At 38.0% G+C, this 20,644-nt stretch overlaps 3 protein-coding genes and 1 long non-coding RNA gene across 5 annotated transcripts; 1 reads left to right on the forward strand and 3 right to left on the reverse strand.

Annotated features, from left to right (window-relative positions):
• Positions 1 to 259: 259 nt before the first annotated feature.
• Positions 260 to 3,465, reverse strand: RAP (RAP domain-containing protein). 2 transcript variants are annotated; one of them, XM_089626917.1, is made up of 5 exons: positions 3,342 to 3,465; positions 1,744 to 2,895; positions 760 to 1,328; positions 572 to 654; positions 260 to 478 (listed from the first exon to the last, which is right to left on the reverse strand). In XM_089626917.1, the coding sequence occupies exons 2-5, from the start codon at positions 2,868 to 2,870 to the stop codon at positions 404 to 406; spliced, it is 1,854 nt and encodes a 617-aa protein (XP_089483043.1). In that variant the 5' UTR covers positions 2,871 to 2,895; positions 3,342 to 3,465; the 3' UTR covers positions 260 to 403. The 2 variants fall into 2 exon arrangements, with proteins under 2 accessions (XP_089483043.1, XP_089483044.1); XM_089626918.1 differs by lacking the exon at positions 3,342 to 3,465 and adding an exon at positions 2,963 to 3,027.
• A 1,238-nt stretch (positions 3,466 to 4,703) lies between these two features.
• On the reverse strand, positions 4,704 to 8,212 carry LOC149385555 (O-fucosyltransferase family protein). The gene is made up of 3 exons (XM_089626592.1): positions 6,682 to 8,212; positions 5,755 to 6,004; positions 4,704 to 5,167 (listed from the first exon to the last, which is right to left on the reverse strand). The coding sequence occupies exons 1-3, from the start codon at positions 7,971 to 7,973 to the stop codon at positions 4,979 to 4,981; spliced, it is 1,731 nt and encodes a 576-aa protein (XP_089482718.1). The 5' UTR covers positions 7,974 to 8,212; the 3' UTR covers positions 4,704 to 4,978.
• Positions 8,213 to 9,335: 1,123 nt separating this feature from the next.
• Positions 9,336 to 9,892, forward strand: LOC149385556 (uncharacterized). Its single transcript, XR_016301319.1, has 2 exons — positions 9,336 to 9,545; positions 9,656 to 9,892. It is a non-coding gene; the product is annotated as an uncharacterized LOC149385556 (long non-coding RNA).
• Positions 9,893 to 9,929: 37 nt separating this feature from the next.
• Positions 9,930 to 13,800, reverse strand: LOC149385557 (muscle M-line assembly protein). Its single transcript, XM_089626028.1, has 7 exons — positions 13,582 to 13,800; positions 12,640 to 13,065; positions 12,494 to 12,546; positions 12,033 to 12,070; positions 11,620 to 11,938; positions 10,817 to 11,121; positions 9,930 to 10,736 (listed from the first exon to the last, which is right to left on the reverse strand). The coding sequence occupies exons 1-7, from the start codon at positions 13,592 to 13,594 to the stop codon at positions 10,133 to 10,135; spliced, it is 1,758 nt and encodes a 585-aa protein (XP_089482154.1). The 5' UTR covers positions 13,595 to 13,800; the 3' UTR covers positions 9,930 to 10,132.
• Positions 13,801 to 20,644: the final 6,844 nt, after the last annotated feature.

The following is a 20,644-nucleotide window of genomic DNA, read 5'->3' on the forward strand; positions in this document are numbered from 1 at the left end:
ATATAAAAGGGATAAATGACCTGGATTAATTTATTTTAGTCTTAGTGAGAACTTCTTGTGATAATAAAATTTGTTTATGGTGATATCGACAAGTACGTATATATACATATTTAGTTTTTCTTATTTTTTAATATTTTCTCTAAAAATCAACAATATATATTAATTTGGTGTTGTGTATGGCCACGTGAAGAATTAAAACTCGATTTCAGCATTCTATATAAATATTTCATTTTTAGAATGAGTATGGATATCGTTTGCATTATTGCATATATATATACATATATTTTAGTATAATGATTAAAATAGTAACAAATATCATAATTTACTTTTTAAGTTCGGGTCTAATATTTATATAGCATGGCAATCATACAATACAAATATGCAAATTTGAATAATCTAATTTCTACTCCAAGTGGTCACTGAGTATATCCCTGAGATAGTCAAGCTGCTTCTGAGACCCACCTTCCAGTTCTTCCCACTGCACAAAATCAACACAAACACTAATCATTTGATAATCATCATATAAACAAAAACAAGAATATGATAAAAAAAAAGCGCGAACTTTGCTTGCCTCTTGATGCGACAACGACACAACTTTCCATCCACATCCCGACATGTATCGTCGTTTCACCATCGTATGTCCCAAAGGCACCACTGCGACGACGACAGTTAGAATATCAGTTTCGGACCAAGGGACTAAAAATAACACAACAAAAAGACTTGGTTTCAAAAAAAGAAAGACAAAACTCTCAAACTCACAAGTGTTCCTCGAGAAATGCGTTGGACCGTCGATCTCGAGAGCGACCTTCTTGTCGACCAAAACGGCGTCCAAAGTGTAACCTTCGACGGCGTATTCCCTGACCCAATCGAGGCCGGTGCTGACCAAGAGACGAGCGACCTCTCTCTGGAAAGACGAAGTGACCTTCTCGTTGAACCTCTTCGTTCTCCCGACCCGCTCGACCCTCTCCTCCAAATCGTCCCCAAGAGACAATCCGAGGTGAGGCCACTCGAGCTTCAGGCACCGGTTCGCGAGCCGCACCTGAGACGCGAACATGGCGTCTTCTCTGAACTGCTCCGACACCCTTTGGTCCTCGAACCGAGCCGTCAGGGTCTCCCAAGCGAAGCGAAAGAAGCCCCGGCCCATTTCCCCGAACACCGTGTAGGACCAACACACGCTCCCCAGCTGGTCTCTCGTGAAAGACTCGAACTTTTTTCCGGCCTCGTCCAACGCGTCCAAGATCGGGCCCGCGGGCTCGTTCAACGACGCGAAGGCCCACAAAAGCTGCGCCAGCTCTTGCTCCCGGAACGTGGGGATGATCTCAGACGCCCTGCGGGTAAAAGTGGGCATTTTCGGCCGATTAAAATTACAAGTAATTAGCAAACTAGCCAACCAAAATTAGAGGAATTTCTAGTTAGCCAACGTTTTGTAAATTTTAGGTAAATAGCCAACGTTTTGATAGGGTATTTCAATCAATTTAAGCGTGTAAATATTTGGTCATGGCTATTAACCAAAAACTTACTAAAGATTGGCTAAATGGCAAACCAAATCTGTAGATAAGGCTATATATCTAATGGACCCTTAAAATTAACCGGTCAATTAATTTCCATTTTAACCGTTCTTTTTGGTCAAAATTAACCACCCGGTTAATTTTTAATCGTGGTTAACCAACCACCAAGAAACTAAAATATTGAAACTAACGGTTAAAAGGTTTGACCGGATAACCATTTTTCCTAGCTTTTTACCTGTGGGAGAGGCGCGAGAAGAGCTCGGGCGAGGAGTGCTTCATGGAGGCGAACGCGCCGGCGACGTTGGCGACGTTCTGGGAGTTGAAGTCGGCGGCTTTGTCGGCGGCGACCTCGGCGACGCGGTCCATCTCGGAGAGGTAGAGCAAGTCTCCCCCGATCTTGGAGAGAGCCCAAGCGATGTTGGAGAGCCCTTGGGGCGAGCAGTCGGGCAAGAGCTGCATCGCGAGGCCGACGAGCATTGAGGCGTCCCTGTGGCGGGCCAAGCCCAGGCGGTGCGTCTCGGCCATCGAAACGCTCTCCATGTTCTTGGCCACTCGGTGGAGCGCCGTGGCCACGTTGAGTGGGCTCAGCGGGGACGGGCTTAGCCCTTTCGAAACGCTCTCCATCGCCTCCGAAATCACTTCCAAGACTTGATGGGCCGTCTGAGCTCCGACGATCTCCTTGTTCAGCCGGATCTCTCCGCCGCGGTTCGACGGCCCGCCGGTCGCCGAAAGCTGCGAAAGCCTCTCGACCAGCTCTTCCATCGTCTTCTCTTTCTTCGCCTCGAACATTCCTCCGTTGAACATCCCGATTCTCTTCTTCAGCTCCTCGGTGGCACCGCCGCTCTCCTCTTCCTCTTCCTCCGTCACCGCCGAATCGTCCTCGGAGTCTTCGGCGGCTGTCTCTTCTGCCTTCTTGCTCTTCTTGTTCTTCTTTTTCGTCTTGTTGTTGTCTCGCTTCTTGGCGGTCTTGACTGTGACGAGGTCTTCCATGGTGCGAGAGAAGCCCCGGGAGTTTATGGACTTGAGGGCGACTTGCCTCGCCCGGACGCACCAACCCATGTTCTCGTCCTCGTCGTCGCTGTCGTTTTTTAGCAGCCTCGAACCCGGTTGCTTCTTGGTTCTCTTCTTCTTCTTCAGGCTGCTCGGAGGCTTGAAGCCCACGGGATCGAGATCGGCGACGAGCTCCGATTCCCAATCCAAGGGAACGAGTTTATCGTCTGTGTTGCAATTCGTTCTTGCTACTCTGATTCTCGCTCTACTTGCAGTGATGTCGATGATGATCGGGCTGGCAAAACGGGCCGGGAGAGTTGGGTTGAATAGAATGAAGGGTTTGACAACACAGCCACTCCAACATCCCGTCATTGTTCTCTCTGATTCTTAGTTGCTTCTGCGAAATGATTTCAATCTCAGATATGAAGTATAAACAGAAATGGAAGATGAATAAAAACGAATACCGATTCTACAGAATTATGTGCTCCAAGAGAATGAATGAACAGTGGCGAGCTGTGATGAGCGGATAGATTAAGAAAGAAGAAAATGTAAGTCATGTAATAGAGTCGTGATATAATACATCTATCTATCTCACACGCATTTCACCGAACACCTGGTGGGCGTGTCTTATACTTTGCAGATAGAGCTAGCCATGAGAGAGAGTAAGCCATAAGTTCTTTTTCTTTTGTTGCTCTGAGAGTAAAGCATAACTTGTCTTTGAAGATTATGGATGAAGATGTTAATGGAACCAGAGAAATCCTAGCTAAAATGGAAAATGGTAAAAGCTATGAAATGCATGAGAAGTGTTCGGTGTAAAGAGACAATTAAAGTGAGAGCTCGTACCGGGACGTCGCCGCCGCGGAAGGGCCGACAGCCACCAGAGCGAGCGAAGGAAAAGTGAAAGGAAATGACGATGACGATGATGAATCAGTGATATTTTATTTATTTATTAGTCATTTATTCTTTAGAACTTATTTTAGGTATAATTATATCTTCAATAATTCAAGAAAATTCTTGTGTATTTACAGTAAAAAGAAATATAATACTATTAAAATGACAAATATTTAAATGTAAAATATAACATTTCATGAAAATCCATAGCATGTGCTAAAGGTGATTATATAATATATTATTAAACAAGAGTATACATTTAATATTTTGTTCAATTATTTAAATCCACGATTCTAACATTGAATGATAGGCCGATTATTTTAATTTACAAATTTTTTGACCTGATGACTTCTTTTTGGTTGAATTTCGACGATTTTAGTGAATACATTTGTCGTTGATATCCATATATTTTTCGTGCAAAAAACATATCAACGAATATCAATAGTTCAAATTAAATCATTGGTACTGAGCATGAAGCATAACATTATTACCTTAACGAGCATAGTGCCCTCGCTTTGCCGCGGGATTTCACATTTTTAACGTGATACTACTTTACTTGATAAAAATTATAATTAATATTTGCATTATTTGATATGTGATACTTTTTTAGAGAGTTTTGGTTACCAATTTGATGGGCTCTATGACGGTAACTCGGTATAGACTACAGTTCTCGCCGGTCCCGATTATGCATATTTTTCTTGTGAGGGTTTCTTAGCTGTGATTGGTCTTTGGTTGGTGAAAAGGGATTGATTCTGAATCGTAGTTTATGTTTTTCAGTTGATTGCCCTTTCTTTGTTTGACGTGTTATTTAGTCTAGATTATATTTTGCAGTTTGGATGTTTGAGCTTTGATACATTTGTCTGGTTCTATGGTGATTTTCGTGTTCCGTAGATCATATAGTAATTTTTCAATTTCAAGTTTGAGCTCTCTCTTTGTATTTGTCGGTGGTCCTCCACGTTTTGGTTCACCCATTATTCTATGAGGATATTGTCTAAGAGTCAATGAATTGCTTGAAGTTTAGTGTGCTCTATCTTCCGTAACTCCAAAGTTTGTACACGATGTACTAAAATCGTATTCCAGTCTTGAATCATTCTTGACTTAAGGTCTTATCCTTCATTATTAAACAGAGTATAATGTTTGTACTGTTAGGTATTATACTATTAGAAAAGCCTTGTGCTATTATTTCCATCACTTTTTAATAGTATATATGATGGAGGTGTTTCTCGATATTTAACTTTAAATTGTGTAAAGATTCCACTAGATTTGTGCAAGTTTTTTTTTATGATCGAAACCATATATTTCCTCAAATTGATAGAAGAAAAAAATGGCAGAAACTGACATTCACAAACAGCAGTACAATTATAAAGCACCAATCATATAAATCACACTTCAAAACTTTGCTACATGCAAACGTTATAGAACCATACACGGGCTGTGGATGGCTGCTGAAAATTATACACTAAAATGTACACAATAGCTTTCACGGACGACCATTACAACTTACCAACATTACAATGCCCACGTCAAGCCAATTGAAAAATATAAAAATAAAAAATAGAATTACCCACTTCTCTAGCTTCTTTTTTATTTCAATTTTTTTCCTTGTCATTTTGGGCGATGAAGTTCGGTTCTTCTCCTTGACAGAGATACTCATCGCACGAAGAAGCCGACCCCCAATCTTTTCGGAGCCGCAATATATCCTCCGTGAAAGTCGATCCGGGGGCTCCGATGAACACCGTTGCCATCGCACATATTGTCTTATCCAGCATAGCCTCGACCTATCGAGTAAGTAAACGGGAAACAAACAGGCATAATAAGTGACAGAAATTCTGATCAAACATAGTTTGAAGCCGTAGATCTTTCAATAAAATAAAATAAAAATAAAAATAAAATTGTAAAATCTGGGTCTAGGAGTATGTTTGGAACTTGAAAAAGAAAAACGAGAACTTGAGTTGTTTGAATTGAGGAAATTCGAGGGGAAAACTTGAGGGTAAATATAGCTAAAATTGGGATTTCATTTTCCTTCGAAAAAATGTGGGAAAATTAAAATTCAAGTAGATTCCCACATGTGAGTGATTATTACTATTTTTTTTTTCATTGGGAATACATTCTCAATCGCTCAAAATTCTGCGACTTCCAAACACAGTAGAGACTTTTTTATTTCCTCACATTTCCTTTCAAAATTTTCATTGTCCACGTAAAACCCAGGTTCCAAACATAGCCCAAAAGAACTACAACCAATAATAGTGGGCAAGAAATCACAATGATGAACCACAATATCACTACTACTATTCAGGAAATGGTAATTAGTCCTCTCATTCGTGTTGTATCGAAGAAAAACGGGTTAAATCAGGTGTAGAAGTACCTGAGAGTCACCATCGAGGCCATGCCTGTACAACAGGGCATCCCATTTTTCGGCTAAATTCCGAGCGGGGCGTGTGACAAGCGGTACAGGCTTCCCGTTCAAAACGATCAGTGATTTTAACAAACCGGTTTCACTCTCAGCCGCGTCCGTAGAGAGATATATGACCGGTGCGTTTGATCTCTCGACCAACCTTGATATGCAATCCGCGGCTTGGGGAATCGGAAAAAAGCAACTCGGTTGCTTCGCATTGCTGCAAATAAGCAACATCAATTTAGAGTTTTTTAATTTAAAGAAACATAAGCGACAATAACCCATGGCTGCTAAGACTAGCCAACTAAAACGTTTGGGATTGCTATATAGCCAACGTTTCGTAAATCTTAGGTAAATAGCCACAAACATGACGTGGCATTCCTGGTTTGCCCTTCATTGAAATAAAATGGTGGGATATTTACGTCAATTTACGCGTGTAAATACATGGACGTGGCTATTTACCTATGATTTACGAAACGTTGGCTATATAACAATGTGAAACTGTAAATATGGCTATATACATAATGGACCATTTTTTTTAACCAACTATTGTTGAATCTTATCAGTGCCTAAGAACACAACCTGAGATTGAATCTCAACAAAAGACGAAACTGTTACGTACAAGTTGAAACTTGCAACATGAAACAAACAAGCATAAACAACGCAGATCATAGGTTAGTTTAGCTTTCAAAAGAATTTCACATTAATTTAGAAGCCTAACTAATATCAGGGCCACATTTAAGATTGAATCTCAACTAAAAGACACATTTTTTTCCTCGTGTAATTCGAACCTTACAACGTGCCAAAATCATGAATAAGGTACACAACCCATAAGTAAAGGTTCAGTAAGTGTTCATAATTTAAACACAGGGAATAAACAAGGGAGAAAGGGTGTACCAGAACTTCAAAAAGCCGTGCCTTCGGAAATGAAGCGCAACGAAACTCTTCCCCAAGAAGGTCTGAACAAAGCGCTGCGCGGTAAGCATTATGAGATGACTGGGCTCGATCAAAGTCTGACATGTGTGGGCTAGAGGCCCGCCGGGCTGCATAACCCATTCTTTCTCTACATCGGCATAGAAAACGTCTCCAATGGCGATGACATCATCGTTGGTTGAGAACTTTGACCGAACTTCCTCGACCGTCCTCTTGCTCGGCTTCTTGATATCCTCAGCCCAAGGCGACTCAAGCTTCCCCATCGTAATCCCGTTCGATTTCAGCTTCTTCACGTGGTCTTCGTCCACGTAGCAGGGATCGGGATTGGAAAAGTAGCATATGAACCTGTTGATGTGAACGTGGTTCTTCTTTGTCTCAGTGAATTCCTCGAAGGTGATCACCACCTTTCTTCCCAAACATTTGTTGATGTGCTCGATGTCCAACACTCTGTTGTACTGGTAATCCAGTTTGGAGCTGGGAATTATCAGAACACGGTTGAGCAACGCCGCAAAGAACATGTGTTTTTCCAGGCAGATCAAGTGATTCGACATTTGGCCGGACAAGCAAATTGCGAAGAGAAACTTTTTCGAATTCGGCTTCCACTCAATTGTCTTCCTCTCCGAGAGCTTCTGTTCCGTTCTCAGGCACATTTGGAATCCCGAATTAGGACCGACATTGTTGTCAAATTCGGAGGCGTGACTGGAATTCCCGGTCCGGTGAGAGGATAGCAGAGCATCCTGAATCTCTTTGTTTAGCGAAATCTGACGGAGGACGGCGAATCTGATATCACCGGCGAGCGAGTCTCGTCGAACCGCATCGCTAGAAGTGGAATTGGCGGAGGAATTCGACGGAGGATCGCGAATCGTCTGGTTCCACAGCGCTAAGAGCCCTAGCTGTTGTTCTCGGAGAAGGTAAAGCGCGCGAAGCTCAGATTCGCGAAGCCGGTCCGAGACCGGATCGGACCAGACCCGGCCGGAGATGCTCGCCGGGAAAATTCTCCGGACATCGACGGACAAGAAGAGAACAACGACGAAGAGAGGAAGGAACACGGCGGCGACGACAGCGTACCTTTTAGTGGGAAGGCCGAGGGAGCCGAATCGCCGCCGCATTGCGGATCGGAGCTCGCCGTTCCGGCGATCTCCGCCTCCGTCATCGATATGGAATGCCGAGTTAGGAATCTGAAGCTTCCTTTCGTTTTGCTCGATGAGGGTTTCTCGGTCGTCGTCTTCGTCGGAGGACGAGTCTCGTCTCTCCATAAGATGTTTATTTATTTAATTAATTTAGTTTTGTTTTTGTTTTTTTTTACTCAGAGAGAGTGTTGTTTGTTTGTTGTGTACGATTTGGGTCGCGGATGATGATAATGGAGTCGGTGGAGTTAGGTGTCGTTGGCGAGAGAGAGAAACGACAACGAGTGTCCAACGAGGAAGAAGTAACTATGAAGACTTTATGAATATCTCCAAGTTCCAACTTCCAGCAGATTCTGCAATGATTGTGTTTCTTTCTCACTACCTTCTAATTTTAATGCTTTTCTTCTACTTAAGGAGCACCACGATGAAATCTTCTACTTAAGATCTTCTATTAATTGTGTATGTATATACATTATGTAGAATGAAATATATAAAAGAAAGTCCTCTCAATTTCAAAACATCTACAACCATAAACTTCAAAAATCAGTTTTTGACACATCTAAAATGTTATTTAAGTCGAATCAAATAATATTTTATTTTCAACCGAGTATTTCATTTTTAATACAAAAATATTTAAAAAAAATTGCATGCTTAAAGTGTGGACCTCATCGAATATTTATCTAATACTATTTTTAAAATACATGCAAATGCAATATTGAGGATCTTGATTTACAATTATGTATTTAAATGAAAAAAAAAGATGATAATATAGTTTGAGGTTAAGATAGGAGAAGTTAAACTTTTTGTGGTACCGGAAACTATGGCGCCGGACTCGCTTAAATAAAACTTGTTGAGGTTGTGACAGACTGTCTTGTCACAGTGAGCACGAAGCAAAAGTCAATTATTTCTCCATTGACTTACTCATTGATAAATATAAGAATTTGTTGTCGAGTTTATTTTCTTATTCTTATGTGTAAAATGATCAATGAATCACATTACGCATTTCATTGCGCATTATTGACTCTTTATAGATTGTTTGAGTTAGGTCCCCTCCCTACAACATTGTTAAGAGGCTCTTATCAACTTATTTCAGTAATAAACCTATGTTTTGCATTTAAAAAATAATAATCATATAGTCCATGCTTCATACAACTTGTCATATCACCATAATTATTATTTACTTGAAATTTAAGAAAAATTAGCTATTTAACAAATTTTCAAATTTTGGTGGTTTACTTATTTGATTAAACTCTTTGTTCTTGGATAATATTTGCTACGTGCTAATAATGTCGAAACAGGGGTTGAGTGACACGTGCTATACCCAACAAAACCGTGCGAAAAGAGAATGGGAATTCACTAGATGTTTCAGCACACATTGACGTGGCTGGCTTTACAACAGAGACACGTACCCACGAGCTTAGAATACACTAGATGTATCAACATAAATCAAGCTATTTCCATATATACTTATGTTAATCAATCATATATAGATAGATATATTTTACCACAAACGTAAGAGGGCGAGTGTAGCAATAGCATAGTGAGAAAATGCAGAGAAGGATAGCGAGCTTGTGGTTTTCAAGGGGTGGCTTGAATCACCATAATCGGATTCGGCAACAAGTTCGCCAAATGGTCACTGGAAAAACCTCAAACCGTGCCTCTGTTCATGGCACCAGATTGCCTGTCCCTGACCAAGTTGATGTATGTTCTCTTTATACATATTTCGTGTCCATATGCATATTTCTACTCTATGCTTAACTTTATTGTGTAATTTAAACACTTTTTTCTTTAATGGGTTTTGTGGCAACCAGAAGGACGAAGTTGAGAAGGAAATAAGAAGCGCCAAAGAAGAGAGAGAGAACAAGAGGAAAGAGGTTGAGAAGGCCGTTGACTCAGAGCTCAAGAAACCCAACAAACCTTACTCTACCATTGAGTAAAAAAGAAGCTAAACTGTGGATGTTGATTTTGATGTTGTACATTCTGTTTCACAAGTTGATCTCTTTTTCTTTTCTCTCTTACCAATTTCTGTTGAGGACTTTCATATTTAATTGCTCCACAGCCTAGACCATTGACTGACCAACTAAGAACGGGCAAATAACAAATCACTTGAAAACAGAATAATGTACATACATCATCATTAGCCCATCTTTGTAGCTCTAAGTAAACAGTGTCAAAACTCAAAGTCACGTTATGGAACAGAAAGCAGCTTTGTTGATTGGCACTGTAAAATTCTTAATCCTAATGCTAGTGGTAATAATCCCAGTAGATATAAAGTATTTTAATTAGCTCTAAACCGAACCTTCAGCCACTTCCACAAGCCTCCCGCGAACCCATTTCTTTGTAATCGTCGTCGCTGCTTTCACCGGAAGTGCTTGCTTGGTGAGATTTGTTTTGACATTTTCGGCTCCATTCACCACAGGTTTCTCTTGATCATCACAACCGTCCGGATCGATTTCCGATGATTTTCCGATCTCCATCGCTGAACTCAGCAGTGTCAACGAGCTCACTGGAAACAGCGCATTGTCAGTGTTCGTTACGTCTTGTGAGTTCGAATTTCCGTTGCTGAAACGAAAGCCCTCTTCTTTGCTCGACGGAGTTAAGGTTCGGGTTCCGTTTACTTTTATTGGTCTCGTCTCAGTCGGAATCTCCTCTGCGAGTTCGTTTCCGAGTTTGTTGTCTGGCTTAACTGGAGGGTCTTCTGGGCTGTTGCCCATTTCTTCTTGCGGAAGAGTCGAGCCTTCACTGCTCTTCTCGGTTTCTATAGAATTGATTGATCTGATTGCTTCAGCTATAAGTTTCCGGGTTTCAATCAGAGACGCTCGGGCGATAGGGCTCTTTTCAGCAGCGACTTCTAGGGCCTTGGCAGCCTTTTCGGCCTCGGCAATCAATAACCTGAAGAATGTAAAATGTTAAAACCAGCTATGTTTCTAAAGAATCCAAAACACTAGTATGATCTAAAAAGGAATTATTACTTGGCTCTTTCAACAGCCTCGGTTTTCTTGGTATCCATGGAAACTCTCCGAGCTCTGATGTTTTTAATCATCTCCAGCTTGGAACTGGCCAAAGGGTCTTTATAAGAGGGTGCATTACGCTTCCTCGATTTTGCCTTAGTTTTCTCTATCCTCGAATACTCGTTCACGTTGCTCGCGGATTTCCTCACGGGGCTTCTTCGCGGAGTTCCAGAATCGCCACTTGGCCTTTTCCTCGTCTTCCTCTCCGCTCCAGGTTCTATGCCGTGATATTTATTCAAGGCAGAAACGACGCGTTCACGATAGTCCTATTTACAAAATGAACACACCGTTAGAACCTCCAGGTCGCAAGAATCAATCTGTTTACACACACGCCATGCCATGTTTATGCAAATTATCAGTCATGTGTTGACAGACTGATTTCGACAATGAATGAAATATCTCAGATATTGAGCATAATAAAATGGCACAAGGTAGTGATCGTTTGATGTGGCCAACACCCAGTACGGGAAAAACCACCGTTGTTAAATTCCATCAACACGCATCACCGGGAAAAAAAATATTTTGATTGGCGATCAGCAGGATAAAAAAAATATGAAAAGTGTGTCCAAATTGGTCATTGGTGCACACCAAAGTTTAACGGATCACGTCACATGTTGACTTCCCATGAATCTTCTGTTAAAAATGTGAATGTCTAGATGTTCGAGGTACCATTTGTACAAACAAGAACCCCCTTCGTCATACAAATGGCTGTTATTGAAAACTTTTGACTTGAAAGAAACTAAGAATATGTAATTATCACTTACAGTATCTGCCCATTTTCGGGATATTGCTTCTGAGATCTTTCGTCTTTGCTCGAGTGATTTAGGAGCTCTCTTGCTTCCTTGAAGCCTAGGTGTGTTTTTCCTTCTCTCAATACTCTCCAACCACTCCTCCTGGAGCTTTACATTCAAAACCTTATATGAATCCCATTGGAGCTCAGCTTGGCCATCATAGCCTTCCCTAGAAGCTTCTGCAATTAAATTCTGCCATTCAAAAAGGCAATTTTCTTGAATTCGTAGCATCTTTTGCCGCCTTTTCCACCCATTTCGGACTCCTACCGCAATTTTTTTCTTCGTCTCTTCACTGTACAGGTAAGATTTATACGTTGGATTTGTTAGAGACTTGGCACGAGCCTGCGCAAGACTATAAAGATAAGTGAAAGAAAAGCAGAACACACGTTTGAGCATGTCCAAGGTTAGCCAACTTTCGTTTGACCTGCAAAGGCACATTTTAGTCAGTTTAGAGTGAATATTCTTGATGTTATCAAATCATACAACAAGTACTAACGTGACAAGCAAAGTTGAAAGAAACTATGTGATGTGATTCAAGGCAGAGCAACAAAAAAAAAAGAGTAGTTTTGGAGAAAAATAATCTTCTTATTTATTCTTCTGAAATAAGATACCAGGGAAAAAACTGTTAGCGAAAAATGTTTCAGCAACACAACCGGAATACAAATAAAAACTTATATTACCTTTTAGCTAAATTTAAACAACAAAGTTGATAAAATAATGTGGCATACAGTTGGCTACGGAGTAATCGATCAAAGGCTTAATTTAAGTAACGGTAATGTTCTGTTCATATTTACTTTGTTTACATCATTATATTTCAACAAAAAAAGTCATTCTTACATGACATCACCTTAGGATTCTGCATTGCAATCCTTGTCCTCTCTCTAATCCGCTGAATTGTCTCTGCAGATTATTAAAAAAAACAGTTCCCGATTATGTATATAGAATATAGATTTACCCCCAAAACAAATGTCCAGATTCAATGACCACGCTTACCAGGGCTATGCTTCTTCCCTTTGTTCCACGGCGTGTTTCCTGTGTTCGCTTTCGAGATTCTCGTCCTCCGCAACTTCTCTCTCTCATCAAGATCCTCGGAATCTTCATCATAATATTGAGTCTGAGCTGGCGGAGAGCTCTGATCAATAACCAGCTGCGAATTGCTGAGACCTGGTTTCTTGTTACCGTTTTTACGGACCAAATGCCTGGGCTCAAGCGTAGTAGCAACTGCCTTAACCAGGAGCGTTCCACCGCCCCGGAAATGGAAGTTCAAATTTTTACCAACTCCGAATAGTTTCCAAGCAGAGAAAATCCCCTTCTCATTTCCAAAAATGAACGGTTTTGACAATCCTTTATCGTGAAATGGGATTTGAGCCGTGTGTATACCCAAATGTTTCCCAAAGGCAGGCTGTGTAGCCCCAATCTCTGGTTACACAATTACAAGAAAAAGAGTCTCATATCAGATATATATTCAACTTCATCACCTAATGCGATTACCAAAATAAACAAATAAACCATCACCTAGTGTTTTCCTCTAATTTCAAGATACATCGACAGAGTTTCAAGATATTCCTAACTGTGAAGCAACACTAGCTAAGTTTATAATTATATACACGTACTTTGGTTGATACAGAGTAAAATCAGATATACAAAAAACCTGCACTTAGGCCACCGAATAGGGAACGGATAAAGTTCTCGCTAAAAAAGAAAGTGATATAAAAGTAGAAGAAATAAATATCAAATTATTGCACTTTCATCCACCCAAAAGGTCTGGCAGAATTCTGAGTTCAGTTGATATAGGTGCTTCGTAAACAATTCACAGTCGAAAACCTTGAAAAATGAAGCTAAATAACTTGGTGAATTAGAAAATTCTACGACTTTGAGAGTCAGAGAGCCGAAGATAAGCAAAATTGAGCAAAGAAAGTCATCGTTTGGGAGTACCGAGTAAATGCATGAGCTCACATTCATCCAAATCCAATCCACGAACTCACTTCACTCGCTCACTCGATGACAATGCGGAGTCCCAAAATCCGTGGCTTCGGTGTGTAGCTCTTTGTCGGAAGAGAGGATTGAGAAGAGAGCGAGTGAGTCAGTGAGTGAATGGTTGGTTGTGAAGAAGAGAGAACCACACAGTGAGCTCTTCGGGCAACCGAAAACCTCTCGCCCAAGATTTTGTCTCCACCAGCCGGATAAGCTACGAAGTTGGGCCTTATTTTTCATTGGGCTTCGTACCGTTTTCACTGAGCTGGGCTTCGAGTAAAAAACACATGCAATACGCAAATTACCCGGACTATCTCATCTTTTAAACGTTTTGCCGAGGCTATTTCACTTCTCATTCTTTTTCTGAGAATGTTCATTTATTCCAATGATACCTTCTTTTTACAACTTTAAGAAAGTGCCTCTCAATTATAGTTTGTATAAAAGTTTACCTTATAGTTTGAAATTGTTACAAAGGTACTATGCTTACATTAAGGACATGTTGACTTATAATCAATCTATTAGTAAATTTTTTTTTAAAGCAAATGAAATCATCAGAGGAATTCATTAAAGGACTCTATCTATCTCTCTCTCTCTCTCTCTCTCTCTCCCTCTCCCTATATATATTCCGATCCAAGATTTGGGAATACTAACTGTGAATTTATTTTCGAATCTCTGACTCAAACTTTCAAATCCCATATTTAGGATATTCTTCTAGAAGATTTTCATTAAATATAAGTCATTAAATCATAACTAATAATTCTTATTTATCTCTTATCCATCAAATTAATATCTTTGAATTTAATTAGTTACCTTATTTTTCTCCATTAGAATATGAAACAAATAAAGAGATAATCCAAGGATAAAATTGCCCTCACTGGCTGCCTACTCCGTATGGCCATGGGCCTTGGGATTTTTATTTTGGGAAATTGCCCTAAATAGGAGTAAAAAAAAGGGTTTTGACTTTTTTGGACTTTTTTTCTAAAATGTCACAAATAGGACCTTAGCCATTTTTTTTATTTATGCAATTACAATTTTACCCTTACTTTTACTTTTTAATTACGGTTCCCTATTTTATTTAATATATTATTTTCTTTCCTTTTATTCATTCTTACTGTTTCACTTTCTCTCTCTCTCCACCATTTTTGTTTCCACTGAGTTTGTTTCCGCTCAAGTCTTGCAGAGGGAATAAATAAACAACAATTAATACTAGGAAGAAATAGCTCATTGAATAAAATATTTTAAGAACTCAAAGACACAGCTCAATGAAAAAAACTCGAAGAAATAGCTCATTGAATACAATATTTTAAAATATTTGAGATATTTGACGTGTTTCTCGTTCACAACAAAAAATATAGTCGGAAGATATAATAACCAAAATGGTTACGCTAATAAATGATATTCACAGGGTAACACGCATCGATCCCGTTCAAGCTCCAGAAACCAGCTGTGCCGCCGACAACTCCGTTGAGCCCCGATGAAAAGCCGGCGGTGGAGAAGATAACCGGCGATTCTCCGACCACCGACGTTAAGGACGAGTTCTGAGAGGTTAACTTCTGCTATAATTTTTTGTTGTTGTGCCGTCGAAAAGGAATAGCTGCCATAGATGAAATAGATGCAGAGCAACTAGAGAAGTCTAAACCTGACTTTCCCAGAAGAAGAAAGGAAAAAAGGGTATATTAAGGTGTTTTGATTTTTCTGAGTTTATATTTTTGTAAAACTGTTGTTCGGAGTTCGGACAGATTAAATATAATTATTAACCAAAATGGTAACGCTAATAAATGATATTCACATGGTAATATTCTAAAACACTATGCTTACCCATCTAGTAACGCCTTTGTCGGTGATATCAAGTATCAACACGTCAACTACATATCAGAGCATTGATGAGAAAAATCAGTGACGAAGGAAATAAAAAAGATGAAGTGATGAGAGAGATGTTGGAGACTAGAGTTTGTCTGATGACATCATATAAATAGACGAGGACTTTTTCATATTTTAAATTAGCACCTAAACTTCTAGTCTTTAAAAACGAGTCAATTCTTTTTTTTTTTTAAATCAGTGCCCTCAAGTGAGTTTTAAGCTAGTTACCTCAACAGTATATAGATTAGACACATCTGTGTTATGATACCGTATGAAAAGAAAAAGAATATATATACACACACATAACCAACCATTACAAAAAAGTCACAAAATTTCATTTTTTCGTATTTTTCGTGACATAGAAGTCACAAATTTCTATTTTTTTCGTGACAAAGACGTCACGAATTCCCAATCAATTACGTGAAACATGCTCTCTTTTGCTCCTTTGAGCTCGTTTGGTCCTCATAAACTTGTTTCTACACTGTTAAATGAGTTGATTTGGATGACTAACAACGTTAATACATGAATTATCAATAAATCCCCATTTTTTGTGACAGGAAAGTCACCCAATCTCTATTTTTCGTGACAGATAAGTCACGAAATTCTAATTTTTCGTGACATAGAAGTCACGAAATGGCAATTTTTCGTGACATAAAGGTGGCACGAATTCCCATTTTTCGTGACAAATACGTCACGAATTCTCAGAATTTCGTGGTAGAGAAATCACGAAATCCAAGCCAATTACGTGAAACATGCTCTCTTTCGATCATTTGATCTCGTTTGGTCCTCATAAACTTGCTTCTAAACTGTTAAATGAGTGGATTTGGAAGGACTAACAATCCTAATACATGCGTTATCAATAAAATCTACACATTAAAGAGAAGTTAGACGGAAAATCGACATAACGGACAACATGACGTTAAACATCATCACATATGTTCATATGTTTAGACTATTAACATTCTTTTCCCATTTGAAATGATGAAATGGTACAAATTAAAGTACCCCATTTCGTGACTGGTATGTTACGAGAACGTACTGTTTCGTGACTTAAAGAACTTTGTTTCGTAACAAGTCACGAAATCCCTATTTTTTGTGACAAATAAGTCACGAAATCACAATCTTTCGTAATATAAAAGTCACGAAATTCCAAAATTTTTGTGATATAAAAGTCACGAAATCCTTATTTTTCGTGACAAATAAGTCACGAAATCCCAATATTTTGTGACATAGAAGTCACGAAATTCCTATTTTTTGTGACATAGAAGTCACGAATTTCCATTTTTTCGTGACAAAGACGTCACGAATTCCCAGTCAATTACATGAAACATGCTCTCTTTTGCTCCTTTGATCTCCTTTGGTCATCATAAACTTGCTTCTAGACAGTTAAATGAGTTGATTTGGAGGACTAACAACGCTAATACATGTGTTATCAATAATTCCCCACATTAAGGAGAAGTTGGAGGGGAAAACGACATGACAGTAAATCTCATTTACATATGTTAATTTGTTTTAGACTACTTGACACTTTGTCCCATTAATTTGAAATGATGAAATGGGACAAATAAATGTATGTCAACGACACTTCACAATACAAGACACATTGTTTCATCAAGATCTTATAGTCAAGTAAAGCTTGACCAACTATGTATTTTTTTTCAAATTTTTTGTTTTTATATTTATAACAAATATTGGTCACCCAAGACGTATTTAATAAAATAAAAGAGAGATTTGTCATTAAATTCCATCAAAGTATCCAATTTCGTGACTGGTATGTCACGAAAACGTACTGTTTCGTGACTTAAAGAGCTTTGTTTCGTGACAGATAAGTCACGAAATCCTTATTTTTCGTGACAAATAAGTCCGAAATCCCAATATTTTGTGACATAGAAGTCACGAAATTCCTATTTTTCGTGACATAGAAGTCACGAATTTCCATTTTTTCGTGACAAAGACGTCACGAATTCCCAGTCAATTACATGAAACATGCTCTCTTTTGCTCATTTGATCTCCTTTGGTCCTCATAAACTTGCTTCTACACAGTTAAATGAGTTGATTTGGAGGACTAACAACGCTAATACATGTGTTATCAATAAATCCCCACATTAAGGAGAAGTTGGAGGGGAAAACGACATGACAGTAAATCTCATTTACCTATATTAATTTGTTTTAGACTACTTGACACTTTGTCCCATTAATTTGAAATGATGAAATGGGACAAATAAATGTATGTCAACGACACTTCAGAATACAAGACACATTGTGTCCTCAAGATCTTATAGTCAAGTAAAGCTTGACTAACTATGTATTTTTTTTTCAAATTTTTTGTTTTTATATTTATAACAAATATTGGTCACCCAAGACGTATTTAATAAAATAAAAGAGAGATTTGTCATTAAATTCCATCAAAGTATCCAATTTCGTGACTGGTATGTCACGAAAACGTACTGTTTCGTGACTTAAAGAGCTTTGTTTCGTGACAGATAAGTCACGAAATCCTTATTTTTCGTGACAAATAAGTCCGAAATCCCAATATTTTGTGACATAGAAGTCACGAAATTCCTATTTTTTGTGACATAGAAGTCACGAATTTCCATTTTTTCGTGACAAAGACGTCACGAATTCCCAGTCAATTACATGAAACATGCTCTCTTTTGCTCCTTTGATCTCCTTTGGTCATCATAAACTTGCTTCTAGACAGTTAAATGAGTTGATTTGGAGGACTAACAACGCTAATACATGTGTTATCAATAATTCCCCACATTAAGGAGAAGTTGGAGGGGAAAACGACATGACAGTAAATCTCATTTACCTATGTTAATTTGTTTTAGACTACTTGACACTTTGTCCCATTAATTTGAAATGATGAAATGAGACAAATAAATGTATGTCAACGACACTTCACAATATAAGACACATTGTGTCCTCAAGATCTTATAGTCAAGTAAAGCTTGACTAACTATGTATTTTTTTTCAAATTTTTTGTTTTTATATTTATAACAAATATTTGTCACCTAAGACGTATTTAATAAAATAAAAGAGAGATTTGTCATTAAATTCCATCAAAGTATCCCATTTCGTGACTGGTATGTCACGAAAACGTACTGTTTCGTGACTTCAAGAGCTTTGTTTCGTGACAGATAAGTCACGAAATCCTTATTTTTCGTGACAAATAAGTCACGAAATCCCAATATTTTGTGACATAGAAGTCACGAAATTCCTATTTTTTGTGACATAGAAGTCACGAATTTCCATTTTTTCGTGACAAAGACGTCACGAATTCCCACTCAATTACATGAAACATGCTCTCTTTTGCTCATTTGATCTCCTTTGATCTCCTTTGGTCCTCATAAACTTGCTTCTAGACAGTTAAATGAGTTGATTTGGAGGACTAACAACGCTAATACATGTGTTATCAATAAATCCCCACATTAAGGAGAAGTTGGAGGGGACAACGACATGACAGTAAATCTCATTTACCTATGTTAATTTGTTTTAGACTACTTGACACTTTATCCCATTAATTTGAAATGATGAAATGAGACAAATAAATGTATGTCAACGACACTTCACAATAGACACATTGTGTCCTCAAGATCTTATAGTCAAGTAAAGCTTGACTAACTATGTATTTTTTTTCAAATTTTTTGTTTGTATATTTATAACAAATATTGGTTACTTAAGACGTATTTAATAAATAAATTTTTTTCTGTTTTATTAATCATTTATTTGTGCACTTTATTATTTTCATGGAAATTAAATCGAACTAATTTCATAAAAATAAAAAAATTTGTTTGTTTCATTAATCATTTATTTGTGCACTTTATTATTTTCATGGAAATTAAATCGAACTAATTTCATAAAAATTAAAAATGTGTCTATTTTATTAATTATTTATGTTTGTACATTATTATTTTCATGAAAATTAACACAAAATTATTTTAAAAAATAAAAAATGTGTCTATTTTTTTAATTATTTATTAAAAACTAATTTTATAAAAAAAAATGTATCTATTTTATTAATTATTTATGTGTGTATTTTATTATTTTCAAATTTTTATTTTTATATTTATAATAACCATTGGTCCTCTACGCCGTGTTTAATGAAATAAACAAGAGTTTTATCATTAAATTCTATCAAAGTGTCACGAAATTCTAATTTTTTCGTGACATAAAGGTCACGAATTCCCATTTTCCGTGATGAATACGTCACGAATTCTCAGAATTTTCAGAATTTCGTGATAAAAAAATGTGTCTATTTTATTAATTATTTATGTGTACTTTATTATAACATATAAGGACAAATAATAGAGAGAGAGATGGGGTAGGTGAGAGTGGGGTCCATAAGACATTGACATTTACAAAAAGTAAATGAATAAGGATATAATGGTAATTACATAAATGGAAAAAGTGTCAGAGGTCCTATTTGTGACATTTTAAAAAAAAGGTCCAAAAAAGTCAAAACACTTTTTTTTACTCCTAGTTTTGGAAAACTCCCTTTTATTTTCAGCTTGCTTAAAGCCCAATAAGAAAATCAAGTTAATATTTACTTCAATCATGAATAATTATTTCACCCACGTGCCTACACCACACCATGCTCATGTGAGGGCGATGACTCCCCTACGCCAAGATGTCGTGGCCGCGAGCTCCTCGCAACCTCATTACGCCATGCGGCACTTGTTGAGGAACATAAAAAAAAACTCTATCCTCATTTTCTCTCTCTATAATTTTGAGTCGATACATAGACTCCTCACATCACAATAGAAACCGGACTAATATTGCATGTCGCAGAGCGCGTCGGGAAAAATCCATCTGCGTCATTCTAGTTTATGTTTTTCATTTTCTCAGGTGAATGACTGAAAAAAAAAAAAAAAAAATTTGGGACGACAAGATGAAAAAGGGTTTGGAGATCCTATCATTATTCTACCCACCTGCTGTCATAGGTTCAGCCCTAAATTGAGTCAAGTGCAGTTTAAGTGTTGATCCAATAATGACATAAACAAATTTTATAATAATAGATTTCAAATATTCGCCGGTGAGATATGAGCCGAACAATATATAGAGAATGAATAATAAAGAAAAATGCTTCAAAGGATATGCCAAATTACATAGCAATAGAAAGCTCAAATATTATTGATAAGGACTGGCTACAAAGGATTTAGAG

The sequence above is a fragment of the Urtica dioica genome, chromosome 9 (assembly GCF_054948205.1).
Source record: "Urtica dioica subsp. dioica isolate 48M chromosome 9, U.dioica_male_clone48M_v1_H2, whole genome shotgun sequence".
Classification (NCBI taxonomy): Eukaryota; Viridiplantae; Streptophyta; class Magnoliopsida; order Rosales; family Urticaceae; genus Urtica; species Urtica dioica.

What these genes read in the sequence shown, in the direction of transcription:
- RAP (XM_089626917.1), bottom strand. Translation starts at nt 2,870, where the DNA reads ATGACGGGATGTTGGAGTGGCTGTGTTGTCAAACCCTTCATTCTATTC. An exon ending in GCATTTCTCGAGGAACACTT is followed by an intron (nt 655 to 759) that starts GTGAGTTTGAGA and finishes TCGTCGTCGCAG; the next exon opens with TGGTGCCTTTGGGACATACG. An exon ending in TGTCGTTGTCGCATCAAGAG is followed by an intron (nt 479 to 571) that starts GCAAGCAAAGTT and finishes GATTTTGTGCAG; the next exon opens with TGGGAAGAACTGGAAGGTGG.
- LOC149385557 (XM_089626028.1), bottom strand. An exon ending in AGGGAAGAAGCATAGCCCTG is followed by an intron (nt 12,547 to 12,639) that starts GTAAGCGTGGTC and finishes AATAATCTGCAG; the next exon opens with AGACAATTCAGCGGATTAGA. An exon ending in AACCTTGGACATGCTCAAAC is followed by an intron (nt 11,939 to 12,032) that starts GTGTGTTCTGCT and finishes TTACCTGTACAG; the next exon opens with TGAAGAGACGAAGAAAAAAA.
- LOC149385555 (XM_089626592.1), bottom strand. Translation starts at nt 7,973, where the DNA reads ATGGAGAGACGAGACTCGTCCTCCGACGAAGACGACGACCGAGAAACC. An exon ending in CACGGCTTTTTGAAGTTCTG is followed by an intron (nt 6,005 to 6,681) that starts GTACACCCTTTC and finishes GCTTATTTGCAG; the next exon opens with CAATGCGAAGCAACCGAGTT. An exon ending in GCCTCGATGGTGACTCTCAG is followed by an intron (nt 5,168 to 5,754) that starts GTACTTCTACAC and finishes CTTACTCGATAG; the next exon opens with GTCGAGGCTATGCTGGATAA.